Source organism: Barbatula barbatula, assembly GCF_947034865.1.
Source record: "Barbatula barbatula genome assembly, chromosome: 2".
Classification (NCBI taxonomy): domain Eukaryota; kingdom Metazoa; phylum Chordata; class Actinopteri; order Cypriniformes; family Nemacheilidae; genus Barbatula; species Barbatula barbatula.
Window position 1 is genome coordinate 24,439,111 of NC_136767.1, and position 16,185 is coordinate 24,455,295.

At 38.2% G+C, this 16,185-nt stretch overlaps 1 protein-coding gene across 1 annotated transcript in view; it reads right to left on the bottom strand.

Annotated features, from left to right (window-relative positions):
- acacb (acetyl-CoA carboxylase beta) overlaps nucleotides 1-16,161 on the bottom strand; it is a 28,593-nt gene extending 12,432 nt beyond the window's left edge. Inside the window, exons 1-29 of the mRNA XM_079474430.1 lie at nucleotides 16,103-16,161; nucleotides 15,186-15,321; nucleotides 13,892-14,381; nucleotides 9,019-9,151; nucleotides 8,794-8,932; nucleotides 8,560-8,669; nucleotides 8,402-8,483; nucleotides 8,219-8,317; nucleotides 7,906-8,015; nucleotides 7,125-7,235; nucleotides 6,819-7,028; nucleotides 6,460-6,630; nucleotides 6,208-6,369; nucleotides 5,887-6,050; nucleotides 5,645-5,795; nucleotides 5,404-5,507; nucleotides 5,228-5,309; nucleotides 4,982-5,127; nucleotides 4,722-4,872; nucleotides 4,502-4,636; nucleotides 4,265-4,411; nucleotides 3,960-4,148; nucleotides 3,020-3,120; nucleotides 2,805-2,893; nucleotides 2,528-2,652; nucleotides 2,297-2,410; nucleotides 1,829-1,942; nucleotides 1,668-1,757; nucleotides 1,464-1,582 (exon numbers count right to left, since the gene is read on the bottom strand). Coding sequence (XP_079330556.1) covers nucleotides 1,464-1,582; nucleotides 1,668-1,757; nucleotides 1,829-1,942; nucleotides 2,297-2,410; nucleotides 2,528-2,652; nucleotides 2,805-2,893; nucleotides 3,020-3,120; nucleotides 3,960-4,148; nucleotides 4,265-4,411; nucleotides 4,502-4,636; nucleotides 4,722-4,872; nucleotides 4,982-5,127; nucleotides 5,228-5,309; nucleotides 5,404-5,507; nucleotides 5,645-5,795; nucleotides 5,887-6,050; nucleotides 6,208-6,369; nucleotides 6,460-6,630; nucleotides 6,819-7,028; nucleotides 7,125-7,235; nucleotides 7,906-8,015; nucleotides 8,219-8,317; nucleotides 8,402-8,483; nucleotides 8,560-8,669; nucleotides 8,794-8,932; nucleotides 9,019-9,151; nucleotides 13,892-14,265 — 3,722 coding nt within the window. The 5' untranslated portion in view covers nucleotides 14,266-14,381; nucleotides 15,186-15,321; nucleotides 16,103-16,161. The remainder of the gene's footprint in view (nucleotides 1-1,463; nucleotides 1,583-1,667; nucleotides 1,758-1,828; nucleotides 1,943-2,296; nucleotides 2,411-2,527; nucleotides 2,653-2,804; nucleotides 2,894-3,019; nucleotides 3,121-3,959; nucleotides 4,149-4,264; nucleotides 4,412-4,501; nucleotides 4,637-4,721; nucleotides 4,873-4,981; nucleotides 5,128-5,227; nucleotides 5,310-5,403; nucleotides 5,508-5,644; nucleotides 5,796-5,886; nucleotides 6,051-6,207; nucleotides 6,370-6,459; nucleotides 6,631-6,818; nucleotides 7,029-7,124; nucleotides 7,236-7,905; nucleotides 8,016-8,218; nucleotides 8,318-8,401; nucleotides 8,484-8,559; nucleotides 8,670-8,793; nucleotides 8,933-9,018; nucleotides 9,152-13,891; nucleotides 14,382-15,185; nucleotides 15,322-16,102) is intronic.
- Between the last annotated feature and the right edge of the window lie 24 nt (nucleotides 16,162-16,185).

A 16,185-nucleotide genomic window follows, 5' to 3' on the forward strand; every position in this document is an offset into this window, starting at 1 on the left:
ATTTTTGTGACATATACAGTATGTCTGTGAGTTGTGTGTCGAACATCAAGTCGCTGTTTTATGCTCGAGCTGATCCAGTAAGTCCTGTAGATGCTAAAGTACACTACAAGACTTTAAGGCTAGACTTGTTGCAGAAAGTCTGTGCCAGTCTGCACATTTCATCAGTTACTGTGTTTCTTTCTGAAACTTTCGAAAAGTCTGCAAGTGTATGATGTCTAGTTGTTGTAGTGTATTCCAGCCATAAGATGCTCTACAGTACATTCCAAGAAACGCTGCTATTTATAAAAATAAACTTGTCAGTCAGTGAGATATTAAGCGGAGAGGGATCAAAGATTTTTATCATATTTCATATTTTAAATGGAAAAACAAAAAGATCGTATTGACGAGGGTTAAAACGTGATGGATAGGTGACTGGCTCACACCTTAAACTATTGGTCATATTCCCAAACCACTCCCTAACAATTTTTCCTGTGTGCATTGTCCTACTAAAAGAGACCAGTGCCACCAGGGAACGTTCATGCCATGAAGTGCTGCAAGTGGTATGTGTCACAGTAACATCTACTCTATCACAGGCTTTTAAAAATTAATGAGAACAATTATTCGTTTTGAGCCAATGAAGAACAGATAAGTCAAAATACTTCCGTGTCCATTGAATCTAATATAAAATGCAACAATCACATATTTTACGCAAAGCAAGTTAATCGATAACTAAAATCGTGTGATGCTGTAAAATCTTTTGTGCTGTACTCCATTCCAACTAACTGAAACCACAGCTTAGTACAAGAAACCCAAGCCAGGCACTCAGCCTAAAGGGGAGTTAGGAATGTGGGATAGCCAGTGTTTTCATCACTCTGTTATGGAACACATTAGAGGGATGCCAAGAAACAGATATGGTATTACGTGGGTTTGGGCTTGGGCTGGCTTGGTGTGAAGGTAGTGTCTCTTTCAGGAGAAAAATATAAAAACAATAAAAATATGTGCCTATGTGCAAAAATGAAAATTCTGATGAAAAACGATACAATAATTGTTTTTATGGTAGTCAATGCTGCCCCAGAACTGCCGTTTGCTAACATTCTTACAAATATCTTTCTCTGTGTTCAACCGGACAAAGAAATGTATATTCAGTAGGTTAAGGGTGAGTAATTCATGATATAATTTTCACTTTTGGGTAAACTATCCCTTTAAGTATACAACAAAGAGCGCCTTTACACTAAATTCATAATCTGCAGCTTCTGGCTGTGCAAGAAAACTTCTTTGTGAGATTCATTACCAGTTCTATCAAATGAAATTTCTAATTTAAGAGAAAAATCGCACCGAATAATCTTATCCGGGCTTGCCTAAATTACTTTTAAGGACATTGTTTAAGGCACCATCTTGCACTTGGTACCTTTCAATCATTTTAACACGTGTAAGCATTGTTCAAGATAGAAAGATCCACTTTTAGTGGCTAGAAAGTGCTTTACCTGTTGGGGTGGGATGACGGTAACATGAACTGGAAGTCCACTGCGCACGTCCCATCCTGTAGCTGATGATGCTGTAGGCTGTTCAGCTCGTAAGCGATGTAGCCCCTTCGGACGTACACCTGAGGAATTACGAACACTTGACAGGACGTCCTGACCATACACCACACCGCTGACCAGCTGGGTAAAATTTTTAGCTCTACTGACCTCTAAAGCAGCCATGCAAACCACCCGGTTGATGTGGTAGAAGAAACTGGGCAAGACGTCAAAGATGGAGGTCTCAGATAGGATGAGTTTCTGCAAGGAGAGGATTTGTGATTGTTCAAGTTAAAGCAGGTAAACAATCAGAAAACTGCAGGATGCTCTACCTTGAGGTTCTCGGGACAGAACTGATGTCCATACATGTCAATAGCTGATAAAAAGATGGACTCCACCTGGTTATGTCGCAGTTCATATGAGGGTAAATTAGAGGCTATCAAAACCTGAAAAGAACAAAGAAAATGAATAAAAGAAATGTAAAAATACATAATAAATGAATATATTTATATTTATTTAGTAACACACATTTTTTGGGAAAAGTCTCAGATTGACAGTAGGACCAAACAATAAATGTTTTATAGTCACACATTCATATGCATTTTAATATTTATTTCAATTTCAATTCCACGCACACTCGTATTATAGTGCGACCTGGACCATACTGCACATTGTCATCCATTTACAATTTACTGCTAAAAAAAATTATTTGCTATATCATTCACAGCCAAAAAAGCACGAGTAGAATAATAATCTATTCTGAACATCTACACATAAAAGGTCAAAGGGTCAGTTCACACCTGTCTGGCCCGGAGAGCCACTTTCGAGTTCTCCATTTTACTGAGTTGTGTGAGCTCATTCAGAATCACCATGAGCTCATCAGCAAGAGTCGGGTCCCGTCCACACAACTGGTCCTGAATAATATTATATTTTACACATTACACCTGTCAACCCCACAAACATACTTCCAGTTTTAAGGTCAAATGCCAAAGCCACGACACAATACAACAAAGAATGGTTAAGGATCTTACTATGAGCATGATGACTAGAATGTTCTTCTTGGACACCTGAGAGTGGGAGAAGATGCACTCCAGTACTGGAGTCATATCAGGCTTATATTTCTCTCTGAGGTTTATTACACATTTATCATAGTGTGCTGATGGGAAAGAGAGCATTTGTGCATTAGCATATTTTTCCATATCTTTTTCTTGAAGAAAAACATGTTGGTAGAATTGTATTTTTATGTTAGAGCTTATACTTTAAACCAAGAAAATGCAGATATCATCTTGTTGCTCTGTATTTATTTACCTTGCTGAAATTGCATCTCCACCTGCAGGTAACGTTTCAGTAGATCCAGCACTACTGATTTCATGTAACCCCTAATGCCGCTGCGATACCTGAACAACAAACAGGGATATAATGACTGGTCATATTCTGGTCGACAAGGCTTATGACATGTGTGGTAAAATCTCTTTGACTATCGGCCTGAGCGCTTAAAGGTCCAAACATCTGTCAAATCTCACCTCTGCACCAACTGAACGATACTTTGAGTGTTCATGAAGAAAACCTCCCGATCAGCTTTTCTCTGGAGTGTGGCTGCGTGGCTGTCCAAGATATTTGCTATCTGGAGGAGAATATTGATGAAGATGATCAAAAGGACTTACTTAACAGGACTAAAGCTTAGGTATTTTTATGCAATAACAATAAATCAAACGGAGCAAATATAGTAATATTATAGTTAAAGAGTTGTTATTCGTTTGTTCAGTTTAATTGCAGTCTTCTTATTTTTTTTAGCTTTTATTTAAATAGAAAATAAAATACGTAATGTAATGTTTTGCATTGATTTTTATTATACTATATTTTTGTTGATTAATTGTTGCAATTGTGCTTTTGTGTTTATATTTTTACGTTGCTAAACAAGATACATTTTAGTTTTTATTTGATTCCAGTTAATAATTTTAGTGCCTCAACTAAAACGTATTTCTATTTATTCCTGAGCCAACATTCGGCCAATATTTTATCGACATTAAATAAAGTGAAATGCTTTATTAGTTTTAGTTTAACTAACTCTAACCCCCCTCCGATTTACTAGCGGAAAGGAAATTATGGAATGAATATTTCATGTCTCCCAAGATTCTAATAAAAACGTAATAAAAGCTTACATTTATGAATGTAGAATAATTCATATATTTAATAGAATGTACAGTACATACAGTATATAGATATTTCGCTGCTGACCTTCTGAAACCTCATCTCCATATTTACTGATTTTATTTTTGGCCATACATCATTATTATTAGTCACGCCTTCTGTCTGTCACTGCGTTTTGCAAATATCTAACCAGTAAAAACAATTTAAACATGCTTTTCAACTATAAACACTTTCCCATTTCCTGAAAAACAATGAATCTTGACATCCAAGGTGTCAAAAACACAATGACGTTTTTTTATTTTCATCACTCACCCTTTGGCTGGGGAACTGACAAAGCACGGAAGTAATGTTACTGGCGTACTGTGCCATGACCTTTCGGATTGCCTTCTCTACAGTGATCGGTATGCGCCCTGCCACACTGGTCATGATCTCCTGGAGTTCAAGAAGAGGAAGCGACGGATCCCTGAGGGTCTTCATCAGCGTGTCGACCCACTTCCTCAGCTGTACAGAGGTAGGAACGGTTAAGTTTACTTAATGTGCATTGAGCATCCTGTTGTGCCACACTTTAATTTGTTACCATACTGTTTTAAGATTCATGTTTGGATTAGTGTTCTCACTTTATCACTGAAGTATGGCTCTGGTAGACAGTACCCGTCCATAATCTTCACCAGGTTCTCCAGAACACTGTGGAACACCTGGTGAAGCTTCTCTCCTATAATAGGTAAAGGCTCCTGGGAAGGTAATGCTTCTGTGTTCGGCTTCACCTGAGAAAGAAGAATAAAGCTTTATAATTCACATTCAATATTTTGTTGCGCTAAGGAAAAACAATGGAATCAAAAGTTTTGCTAAACCACCTGCAGAATACAGCTGGGGTCATCCAGGTCTATCCGGGCTACCACACATCCGGGTTCCAACACTGTTCCAGGTCTCTTTATAAAGTGAACACAACCAGCCTGCTGCACATGCAGGGTCATCACCATCTTCATAACCTATCAAAACAAAAAGAAATGTAAAATCTGCTTCTTAATTCAAATTTATTCATCAATGTAAAAAAACACCTTTGCTCCATTTTACCTCAATCTCTGTGTAAGGCTGCCCAGCCAAAACATGAGAACCGTCAGAAACCACGTACTGCAACAGCTTGCCAGCAGAGGGCGACCTGAGCACCGTGGGGTCTCTCTCCTTCTCAAACACGCACGTTTTGTTTCCCACTGTGACGCGGTAACTATACATCACAAGACAAAAGAGCAAAATTAGCAAACACAACATATTAATTTTGAGCTAATGCAGTGCACAACTAACAGAGTTAAAACACGCACAAAAACTCCTCTTACCTGTCTATCTCCTCCTTCATGTATGTTGTGTAACTGCTGCCACCATATGACAGAAGGAGACCACCGTCACTGAGCCTGTGGACGTCCACCTCAATATCTGACCCGTACATGATGATGACGTATGTGGTGGGCGACTGGCGGGCCACCTACAGCACACACACACAATCATACATACATTCATGCGTATAAGTGAAAAGGTCAAAAAGGCCTCCATAAGGAAAAAGACAGTTTTGCATGTTACAATACCTTGAGGGAGTATTTGACTCCGTCGTAGATTAGATCAACATTCACTGTGTTGACCAGACTCACAGCCGGCAACACCTGACCCCTAAAATAGTCACAGATTAAGGCATTAAAACACAAAATGCTGTAAAAGTAGTTAGCTTGATTTAATGATTTCTGGTAATGAGAAGTGACAAAACCTCTCCAGTGAATGCAGAAAGTCAGACATGCTCTCTCTGAAACTAGCATCAGCGATATGAAGAGCTCCACAGACTACACCCAACATGGTGTCCGGCCGCTCAGCCTGGAAAACATGCATTTACATATTATATGCATTTAGTCAACGCTTTAATCCAAAGTGATTTATAGGCAGGGTACATGTTCTATGAATCTTTACAATCTCTGCTCCGGCACTACTAACACCGGAGGACTGTGCCCCACCTGTACTTTTTCCGCAATGAGGTGGTCCAGCCAGCCAGTATCGATGTCATTATTCCGAAAACTCTCGGTCTCCAGGAGTTTAATGAGATACTCCACAGTGGTTCGAAAGTCTCCCCTTATAGACAACTCTTTCATGGCCACCACCATGTTCCTGCAGGACATCACCACCAAGACTTACAGTAATGAATATTTTTTTTCCAAAAACGAGACGAGAGGAAAGCATTAAAAAATTGTGGACTTACGAGATGGCCTCTTCTCTGTTCTCACCCCATGAGAAACAATGTCCAAACTGGGAGTCAGCGAACTCATGCAGGCCTCCTGTCGCACCCACACTGAAGTATCCCCACACATTCTTACTACTCCGGAAATTCAGCTCCTGAACCGTCCCTGAACTCGGCTTAAAACCCTTTCAAATGAAAACAGAATAGATTAACAAACGTAGTATTGACTGACTGTTGTATTCAAAGACTACTAATTCAAGACGAGACCATTTTGGAAACCAAATATACGTTTTGTCCAAATATAAATGTTTAATACAATTTCATAAGTTCATAATTTCTCACCTCATCAGGGTTTTCACTGGTGATGCGTGCAGCGATGACATGCCCACGTGGAGAGGGAATACACTCCGGAGAGTCAAAGTTGATGGGCATGTCCCCCCAGGGAGCTTCACCATACAAAACACGTATATCCTTAATTCTGTAAAGTGGGATGCCCATGGCTATCTACACAGAGAGAGTACAAACATCTATGACTTGAAGAACATTATTCTCCAAACATTCAACAATTATAGATAAACATATAAATAATTCTACCTGAAGCTGAGCAGCCGGTAGGTTGACGTCAGCGATCATCTCAGTGCAGGGATGTTCTACCTGCAGCCGTGGATTCAGCTCCAGGAAGTGGAAACTTCCGTCCTCGGAGAACAGATACTCCACCGTACCAGCGCTCACATAGCCCACCATTTTAGCCAGACGCACTGCATACTGACACACAAAGCACCAGTGAGACTTAACGTTTCTTTATGAAGTCACCCTTCAAATGGTAATGTTGACATGATTTTCCTTTAACTTATGTGAACACACATACAACTACAATTAAAGTTTTTTCAGGTGATAAAACAACTAAATAAAGGCTATTTCAGATACACATTTTAAATTGATCATATGCTCACCCGCTCCATTTGCTCAAAAGTGTTGGTGGAGGCGATGGTGGCAGGAGCTTCCTCTATGATCTTCTGATGGCGTCGCTGGATGGAGCAGTCTCTGCCGAACAGAGAGATAGCATTACCGTACTGGTCGGCTAAGATCTGCACCTCGAGGTGGCGGGCGTGCTGGGCCAGCTGCATGATGAAAATGGGTGAACCCGGCACCTCGGCCTGCACCTGCAGTCAAACACAAACGTCGGATCGTTCAAGAAACTTCAAGGGCAGAGCCTTCCAACTGATACAGTTAATTGAACAAGGCACAAGGTGTTTCACCTGTCTGAAGAAACCAGGAAAGTCTTCTGAACTGTCCACTTTTCTAATGCCTTTTCCTCCCCCTCCTTCAGATGCTTTGATGACCACGGGGTAGCCGATCTTCTCTGCACTCTGAAAACATAACATTTGCTTTTGTAGCTTGCAAGAATAAGCCTGTGTCTCATAGGGAAAAGTATTTTTTGTCAGAGGAAGAGTTCAAATGACTAATACTTTGGGAGAGATTGGGGTCGTCACATCATTGATCAAAATCATCAATCATTGGCGGTTTTCAAACTTCTAAATATCTTTAAAGTCGGCAAAAAAAGGAAGTGACATTTTTTTCTCGAATCGTGACATATCTGAATGAGAGGAGAGGACATTTTGGGGTGGGACTGTACTTCCCACATCGAGAACTGATTGAATCGACGGAAGATTGACATTGCTAACAACCAAGAGGCAGATTTGAATGCAAGTTTGCAGTTAACCATGAAGAAATCTCCGCCATTCCTCGTGACAGGAAGTGATGAGAAGTCGTTTCAAAGGGGAAAGCCGGTCAACTTTTTTGATTCAAGATTATGAGGACACATGAATAGTCACTTATAAAAACACTACAGTATTCCATAATAATAGGAATTTTCCATTTAGTTTTCAAGCCCTTTTTTAATTGATTTGCAAAAATCAAATGGCCGATTCCCAAATCCTTTCGCCCGTTGGATGATTTGGCAAGGGGACGTCACACATAGGGTTGTCTCATATAAAGGGAAAATTAACACAGAGAGCCAAGTCTCTATTGAAAAGGTACCGCTAATCCTTCATCCACATCTTTCACACAGCCATGGACATATAGTTCGTGAGGAACACTGATCACTTGACCAAGTTTCTGATTTTCCTCTGCCCATTCAACTCTCAGACCTAAAGACAGAGAAAAATAACTTACATTTAGTCTATATAAATGACTTGCCGTGCATTCAATCTATACATTTTATCACTGCATGCCCATGATCATGGCATTGCTGGCACCATTCTAAAACAAAGGAACTACAGACACACTTTACAACATGAGCTTTAGCAACTGGTCTGATATATGTAAAAAATAAGTGAATAAGATATCTCACCTGTTCCACTCCAAGGCAAGATGGGGATGTGTGCGCTCTGAGCTACAATGGAAGATGCAATCTTATCTCCTAATGCCCACATGGCCTTACTCGAGGGCCCTGAAAAAAACAAACCATTAGTCTAAATGTGCCACAATTGGTTTAAGAACATCTATATAGCTTCATCCAGAAAAGAGGAGATACCTAAGAAAGATATCCCTGCTTTATGAAGGAGCTCTGGTAGTTTGGGATTTTCTGAAGCGTGGCCCCATCCAGCCCATACCGCCTTAAAGCAAAAACATCTGAGATGAGAGGCAAGATTAATTCTTCTGACACAGAAACAGATGTTTTAAAGCCACTACCTGCACTGGAATCCTTTTGGCAATATCTACGATCATCTCAACATTGGCATAGTTGTTGTTATTTGGACCCCCAGGAACTGGCACGTAATGATCAGCCATTTTAATATATTCTAAAATTTGATGTAAAAAATGTACATTCAAGAGAAACATCAAAAGTCATGATTTCAAATAATAAATATGCATGGATACAAATTTTTGGGGTGAACCAAAACGTATTTGGGGTGTTTTATCAACCTGCATTGGCTTTCAAGTCTTCAGGTGTGACCATCACAACGAAGCGAATGGTTCTCTCATTGCGAAACATCTCATAGGACCAGCGCCGAATGGACCGCATGCATTTCACTGCGGCGATCCCATTATTAGCAATCAGCACCTGACATAAGAGACAATATTACATTTTAAAGTGACAGACACACCTTTAAAGTCTTTGCAGACGCAAACACACATTGCAGACCTGACCTTGTCAATAACCCGGTTTCCTCCAAACCGAGTGACAAACTCAGCAGGCGAGGCGACGGTGAAATCTCTGTGCACGTCCATTTTTCGGTGTTCTCTGCCTTTTTTCAGCAGGTGGGGTCCTGACATGCTAGGCCTACAAAAAAGTAAATACTTTTATGCAGATACGAGCAGACAACTGGGCACTTCACCCTCAGTTATGATCCAGAGTAGGTTAGCTTGCTATTTATAGTGCATTACTTACTAAAAATCTAAAATAGAAACCTGTTTGAGGTTCCCATAACAAATACCGTAATGTTTACACGACTGTAAATAGAACAGTAGTGAACACATTACAGTACAGAATGGTTAGAAAATAGAAATGCCTTAATTTGTCGATATTCACAACACTGAAGCCGATAAAATGACTAAATATTGCAAAAGGACGACATACTTAGTTAGCATCCATCAAACCGAATTTGATCCGTCCACATAAAAAGTTGTTTTTCTCTACCGGTCTGGCCTCTGTACTCTTCACCTCTGTCAAGTGTGCTACAATATAGACGCTCACACGAGCCAAACAGCCAATCACAGCTTAATGTGTTATCATTAAGACGACAGATAAAACTCTGAACTCTATGTACTAATGCAGATGTCTGAAGCAAATGTAATGCAATGCACGTCATGTATATCACAAGGCAGAGAGCATAAGATAATCCGGTTAATGTAATAGGGCAAATACATCCCTATTTCAACCTTGTGATGAAAAATAACCGAACCATTTTCACCATACTGATGACTCGGTTGTCAATATTTGGTGGTTATCCAATGATGAATCTCTTTTATAGTTTTTAAAGCATTTTTTCTTTGTTTTTAAAGAATAGTTGTCGATAGTCGTGTAAGTGAATTGGCACATCCATAATGGCATAGTAACATCCATAAAGGTAAAATAAAATGAAGATAGAACTTATATTATGGGGTGAACTGTTCCTTTACGCTTCCAGCATAACCCCCTAGTATGATTTCTGAAACTGGTGACAGCAAAGTGAACGACTGTGAACAATATAGTCAGAATCACACCCGATGTCGTCTCTGCAGTCCTAAGTGGAAACAAAATCTCGAGATGTTGAATATTATGAGATTTGTTTCACCTTGAATTTGATAAGATATGTTTTGTTCCATCTTGTTCATATCCCAAAACTGATAGATATAACTATCCGGCAGACTTGAATGTCAGAGGGGAAGAACAGCATGCAGGCGACAAAGTCATGTGATAAAAAATGATCGAAGTTTATTGCAGAGAGAAAAAGTTGCATTCAGATGCCCATTCTAACTCTGCCTAAAACTCAGACTAGCGATCACTCTATCTCCGTCTAACTTTGTCCGACTTCGTCTGACCAGAAACACATTGAGCAGGTGTTATTATACCAACACACAAAATGACTGCTTCACAACATTGTCTCGTGATGTTATTATGAACCTTGAGAATGAGACCACTGCAAACTCATATCTACTTGTGAAGACAATACAAATGCAGCATCCAACAGAATGTAGAATATAGCATTAAGAAAAGTAATATATGTATAATAACTGGATAGAAATTAAAATAATCTATAACTAATAAAGTAAATATATAGCAAAATAAAGAATAATAATAAAGAATAAAAAGGATGATGAAACAAGACACTAAATACAACACAAAATGTATGTCTGTACTCTCAAGTCAGAATTTCATTATCTTTAGGAAGTACACACACATACAGGTTGCCTTTAAGAAATTCTGATCCTTTGATCTATCATTGTGTAGAATATCGACCTGGAAGATCCTTAAGTGCATCCAAAACAACAGACTTTATAAAAACCGCATGCTAGCATAACAATGCTTTGTTCAGTGCGGGACTTTCACTAGCATTTACACAAAACATAAACTAAACCTATTATTAAAAAAAGCAAAACACGTACTTTGTCTGACAAACCTTTTGTGCTGTGTTCTCAAGCTGTTTTCATTTATGCAGTGTCTAAATTGACCCCAAACAACCAGTTTTACTATATTTACTATATTCATGTTTATTTGTTTTGAATTGAGGGTTCAAACATTGCCATTATATTTGCAGTTGATATGAGCGCAGGTTCTCCGAACACAGACTTCAAATCATCTGTTTGTTACATAACACAACACATGCACAGCTCAAACTGCCGTGCGATTTCTGTATTTCAACCAAATCCTTCCAAACTCTAAATGACTTTAAAGACAACCTCATTCTCTTCTGTGTTATGCTACACTACTTCACACGATATAAAAACCGAAACCACTCCCCTTTTTATACTTCCACAATACTACCTTGGTCGAGAACAAACTGTTAGAAACGTATGGACAAAGTGAGCAAAGTGCACATTCAGTATAATACCAACCTCTTTAAACACTGAAACCAGTTGAACGATGGCTCTGCTTCATCGTCCATGGCAGAGTATCAGATAATACAGCAGGGGACTGAAAAACAACATCTAACACGCTTCATGTTCCCTCCCTTTTCCTCTTTTGCTCTCTCTCTCATATCCCCTCCCCCATGTCTTTGAAGACTTCGCTTCACCATCTCGACAAAAAAGTTTCACTTCCAAAAATGTAAATCAATAACCTCTTGATTTCAGTTAAACTTGTAATAACCTCCAAGCCAAAGCTCATTGCAGTGAATAAAGATTCATGGTATGTTAAGTGCACAATACAGTAAACAGTGTTGAAAGTAAGAGTCAAGCAGCATTTATTTGCACAATTTGCACAAGGAAAACTTGGCATTGAAATGCTTGTGAAAAGGCCCAAACTTACAGTAACATTTACGTGACAATATAAACACAAAGTTAAACACAAGTGAAAGGCACTGAGATGTCAAAGTGACTTTATGTAGGCAGAGCAATAAAAAGGAAATTGTATCGGAGCAGACAAACTTCACCTTCACTTGAAGCAAATGAACAAAATCCCAGCCCCTAACACTTCCATGCTATTCTTGCCTCTCTGCATGTCAAGTATTCTTTCCATTGTCTCTCTGAACATTTCACGTCGGCAAAACAGACTGTATATTATGTGTCATTCGTGATTCGTGGAAGGGGACAACAGCGGCACGTGTTACACATAAACAGCAAAAAAGCATATAAAGACCTTCCCAAATCTCACTCCAGAAATGTACTGTACTGTTTATGGTGCTTTGGTATATTCATGAGAAGACTTTGACTTTTATCTATTCAACGCAATAAGAATGGCATTAAAGTTAACATCGGGAGCACAGCTTCCAATAATAGTACAGAAATGTGCGGCATGCCACAATAACAAGTGACAAGCACGAGTCAGTCAGGTGATCACAGACTGTGCTCAGAATGAACATATGGCTGTACTTCAGGTCCATAACTCTGCCCTGTTTGACCTTGGACCTTTCATGTGAAAAAGATTTCTCCTAAAGCTTTTTCCACTTTGCCTACAAAATATTTTGTACTATGAAAGAATATTACAGAAAATGTTTACGATGTTTATTTATATGTTATTCTGTCTATGTACTGCAGGAATTTGTATTCGAAACTCTTGTCTTGTCTATTTTGTATGAATTTTCTGTTTAAAATAAAGTGATTTTATTGAATAAAATCAATTTATATTTCATATTGTACCATTAGAGGGCTGACACGTGCAGTTTCTATTCTATTCGATTTTGCATTAATTCATACTGCATTCAATGGTGGATAATTTATTGTTTCCTTTCTACTCTATTCTATTCTCCATTGTTTAATTCATACTGCATTCATTGGTGGAGAATTGGTGCTGTTTTATGTATTCTATTATTGTCGTGATTCTGTCTCTTCTGGTCATGCTTTTCTCAGTCTTGTGGCAGGATCATGACAGACCAACGGGCTTTTGTTTTGGTGTGTGTTATTAAAGTTTATTTTCACCCGTTAGTGCTGCCTGCAATTGGGTTCTTTCTCCTCTTAAATCGTGAGAATTATATTCTGTATTGTTTGTGCATTGTTTAATTCACACTACATTCATCGATGGAGAATTGGTGCTGTTCTATGTACCTATTCTATTCTATTCTATTCGATTATTTTCTATTATATTCTGCATTGTTAAATTAAATACTGAATTAATTGGTTTAGAATTGGTACTGTTCTATGCACCTATTCTTTTCTGTTCTGTTCTGTTCTGTTCTGTTCTGTTCTGTTCTGTTCTGTTCCTGTCTGTTCTGTTCTGTTCTGTTCTGTTATATTATATTATATTCTGCATTGTTAAATTAAATACTGCATTAATTGGTTTAGAATTGGTGCTGTTTTAACTGTTAATATGTTCCAATTCTTTTCTTTTTCTGTTTTATTCTCTTCCTGTTCTATTCTTTAAAAAAAAATTGTTTGATGTAGGTACAGTTTGTAGATAATGTATTTATAAATGTGTAAATTACATTAACAAAAGCATATTGTTTGAATCAAACTGTTGTCTGAATGCGGTCTGTTTTGAGAGCTATTAGACATGTGACCATAAAGAAAAAATTTCTGGGTTGCTCTAGAAGAACATCTAGAATTTGCTTGTTAAATAAAAAATATACCAGAGAAGTTTGAAGGTTAAAGAACCGTTAACTATTGTAAATGAGGCTTGGTACATGATTTCCAGGAGAACTAAAAGAGAACAAATGGTTACCTTGCTTTCTGCAGTCAAGGTTTTCAAAGTTGTCCACCTTTTTGTTTGGAATTTTATATTAATGTTTAGAAACTGTATATCGGCCAATGATAAAGAATTATCGTTTATCAGCTAAAATTGTACATATCGGTGCATCGCTAATATTTAGTTAAAACATAAGACCATTCAAACACACACAAACAGCAAAGCCAACAGCAAAGCAAAGGAATGATTAGGGACGCTCACCTCAAACTGCAGGTCGGAGCCGGAGCCGGAGCAAGGGATGGCTGTGTTTTTAATACAGCCGTGGTAGGTTCCCTGGATGTCTCTGTACTTTGTCGCTGAGGTCTTGGTGGCTGGCAAACAAGCACAAGCTCATCATCAGAGGAGTTATCCTCAGAAGCTCCCAGAATAAACTTCAGCCTCTCTTTAGCTTGAAGACCAGCACTGAACCTGGGCCTAACAGACTCAACCATGGGAACAGCGGTGGAGACAGCTTCAGACTGATCGGGGAGATAACTGGTTGATGGGGGAATCTGCTCATTTCTTGCTGAGGTGCTTGATGTTTCCTGGTCCATTAGAGTCGGTTCCTCTGTACTATTAGGTGTTTGTGATGGCATCTGTTTGTTCCTACATTAAAACTGACTTTATGATTTACACTAATCACTTTACTGTGAGGAAGCTCTGGCCATTTGACAAAATACAGTATTTGAGGTCAGGGAGCTTTTCTGTGTCCCTGCAAAACAAAAAACTACTTTTAGCTACTGCAAGCAAAACTACATACAATCAGAAATAATTTCTTTTGATTTGATGTTATTTGTTATTAAATGGCAAAATGTAAAAGAAACTATACCACAAGAATACTAAAAGTGCCAAACACAAGGTGGCATCAGTGTGCTTATTATATTCACATGAAAAGCTTACCAGAGTCATTCATTATACAGTGGGATATTTACAAATTAAATACACATAAAGAAGAACAATTAAACTATTATAGTGAATATTATAAATTAATGAATAAATAACAACAAGTAAAAATGTCATTAAACAAACATTTCCATACATACTATTGGGTTTTGTAAAGAAGATTTAAAGGGATAGTTCACCCTCACCCTTTAAAGGGATAGTTCAAATATATTTTTTCATGAATATTCATAATACTTTTAAGAAAGTTTGTGACCAAACAACACTGGACCCCATTAACTTGCAATTGTATGGACGGACACAAAACCACTAAGAAATGTCTCAACTATTTCACAGAAGAAAGTGTCATATACAGGATTTGAGTGACATGAGGGTGAACGAATTATGATTTTTTTATACATAAACAAATAATAAAATACATTATAACACCTTTTTCTCAATAGAACAGTGTGACAACTTCTTTCTAACCTTTCTCAAATGCAAGCACAGACCTGATAAGGAACGTAAACAAGCTGCTAGAGAGTAACCACATTCACACATTCATTTAGAAATTCTTAAACAACAAAAGGTACCAATATTAGTTAATGCACAAAAGTACAAAAGATTTAGAGCCAACCTTGAAACAGACAGTTAGTCTCTCCAGAGCTACTCCGGAATGTGCACACTGAGTACCCAATGATCTTCTTTTTACATCCGACAGCCACAACACAAGAACGTGCCATGTGTGTGTGGATCTAGGGGAAAGTTCAGGCCTGGTGGGTAAGAAACAAGGGGGAGGAAATAGTCATTCACACAAACAGCCTATCAATATAGCAATGACAACATGGAAGGTCAGCATAACATGCTGTGTGCAACTGGATCCAAACCTGACACCAGTCTCAAATGTGACATAGCTGAAGTAAAACATATTCTGAGAAATTGAATATAATGGCTGTGTGCTGTATACATCCCAAAAACAAATGGAGACCGTCCAGAAAACTATTCAAACGAATCAATATTATAATTCAAAACCCCAAACAACTGCCTTCCTTCAATTATGATGATGACTGAGAGCTGTCAAAATATGCTGTTGCGTAAAATCGAGTAAAAAATGTTAGGCTATTAATAAAAATGCCATGCGTTATTTTAACTTTTAACATTGTTAAATGTCAATTAAAACTTTATATCACGTTAAAGCAACATGTTTTGAAATAGCTGAGCCTTGAACATATAGCATTTATATTGTCGCGTCTCGTTTAGATATAAACATCACGGGGTTAAATCTGGGAGGATCCGTTTGTCTGATCTCAACATTGTTCGCGTTAATAAAGCAATAAGTGCGTTTACCTCAAACGAATCGCCATACATTGTTGTCAAGTTGCTATATATGAAATACAGTTACTTGTCAATATACTGAAAGCACGCGCCACACTGTGACTGAATGATCTCACATTTCTCACTAACTTGCATAAACATATAACGTACACAAAATATCTGTTAAAACATTTCTTGTTTTTCAAAAGCATGTATTTGTGTGTGTATTTTAATAAATACCTTTAAGTTCTTCATCCGTCTGCATTGCGAGTGCGACACCATTGAATGACGAAACAACTGGAGGAATACTATTGGTTGAACCT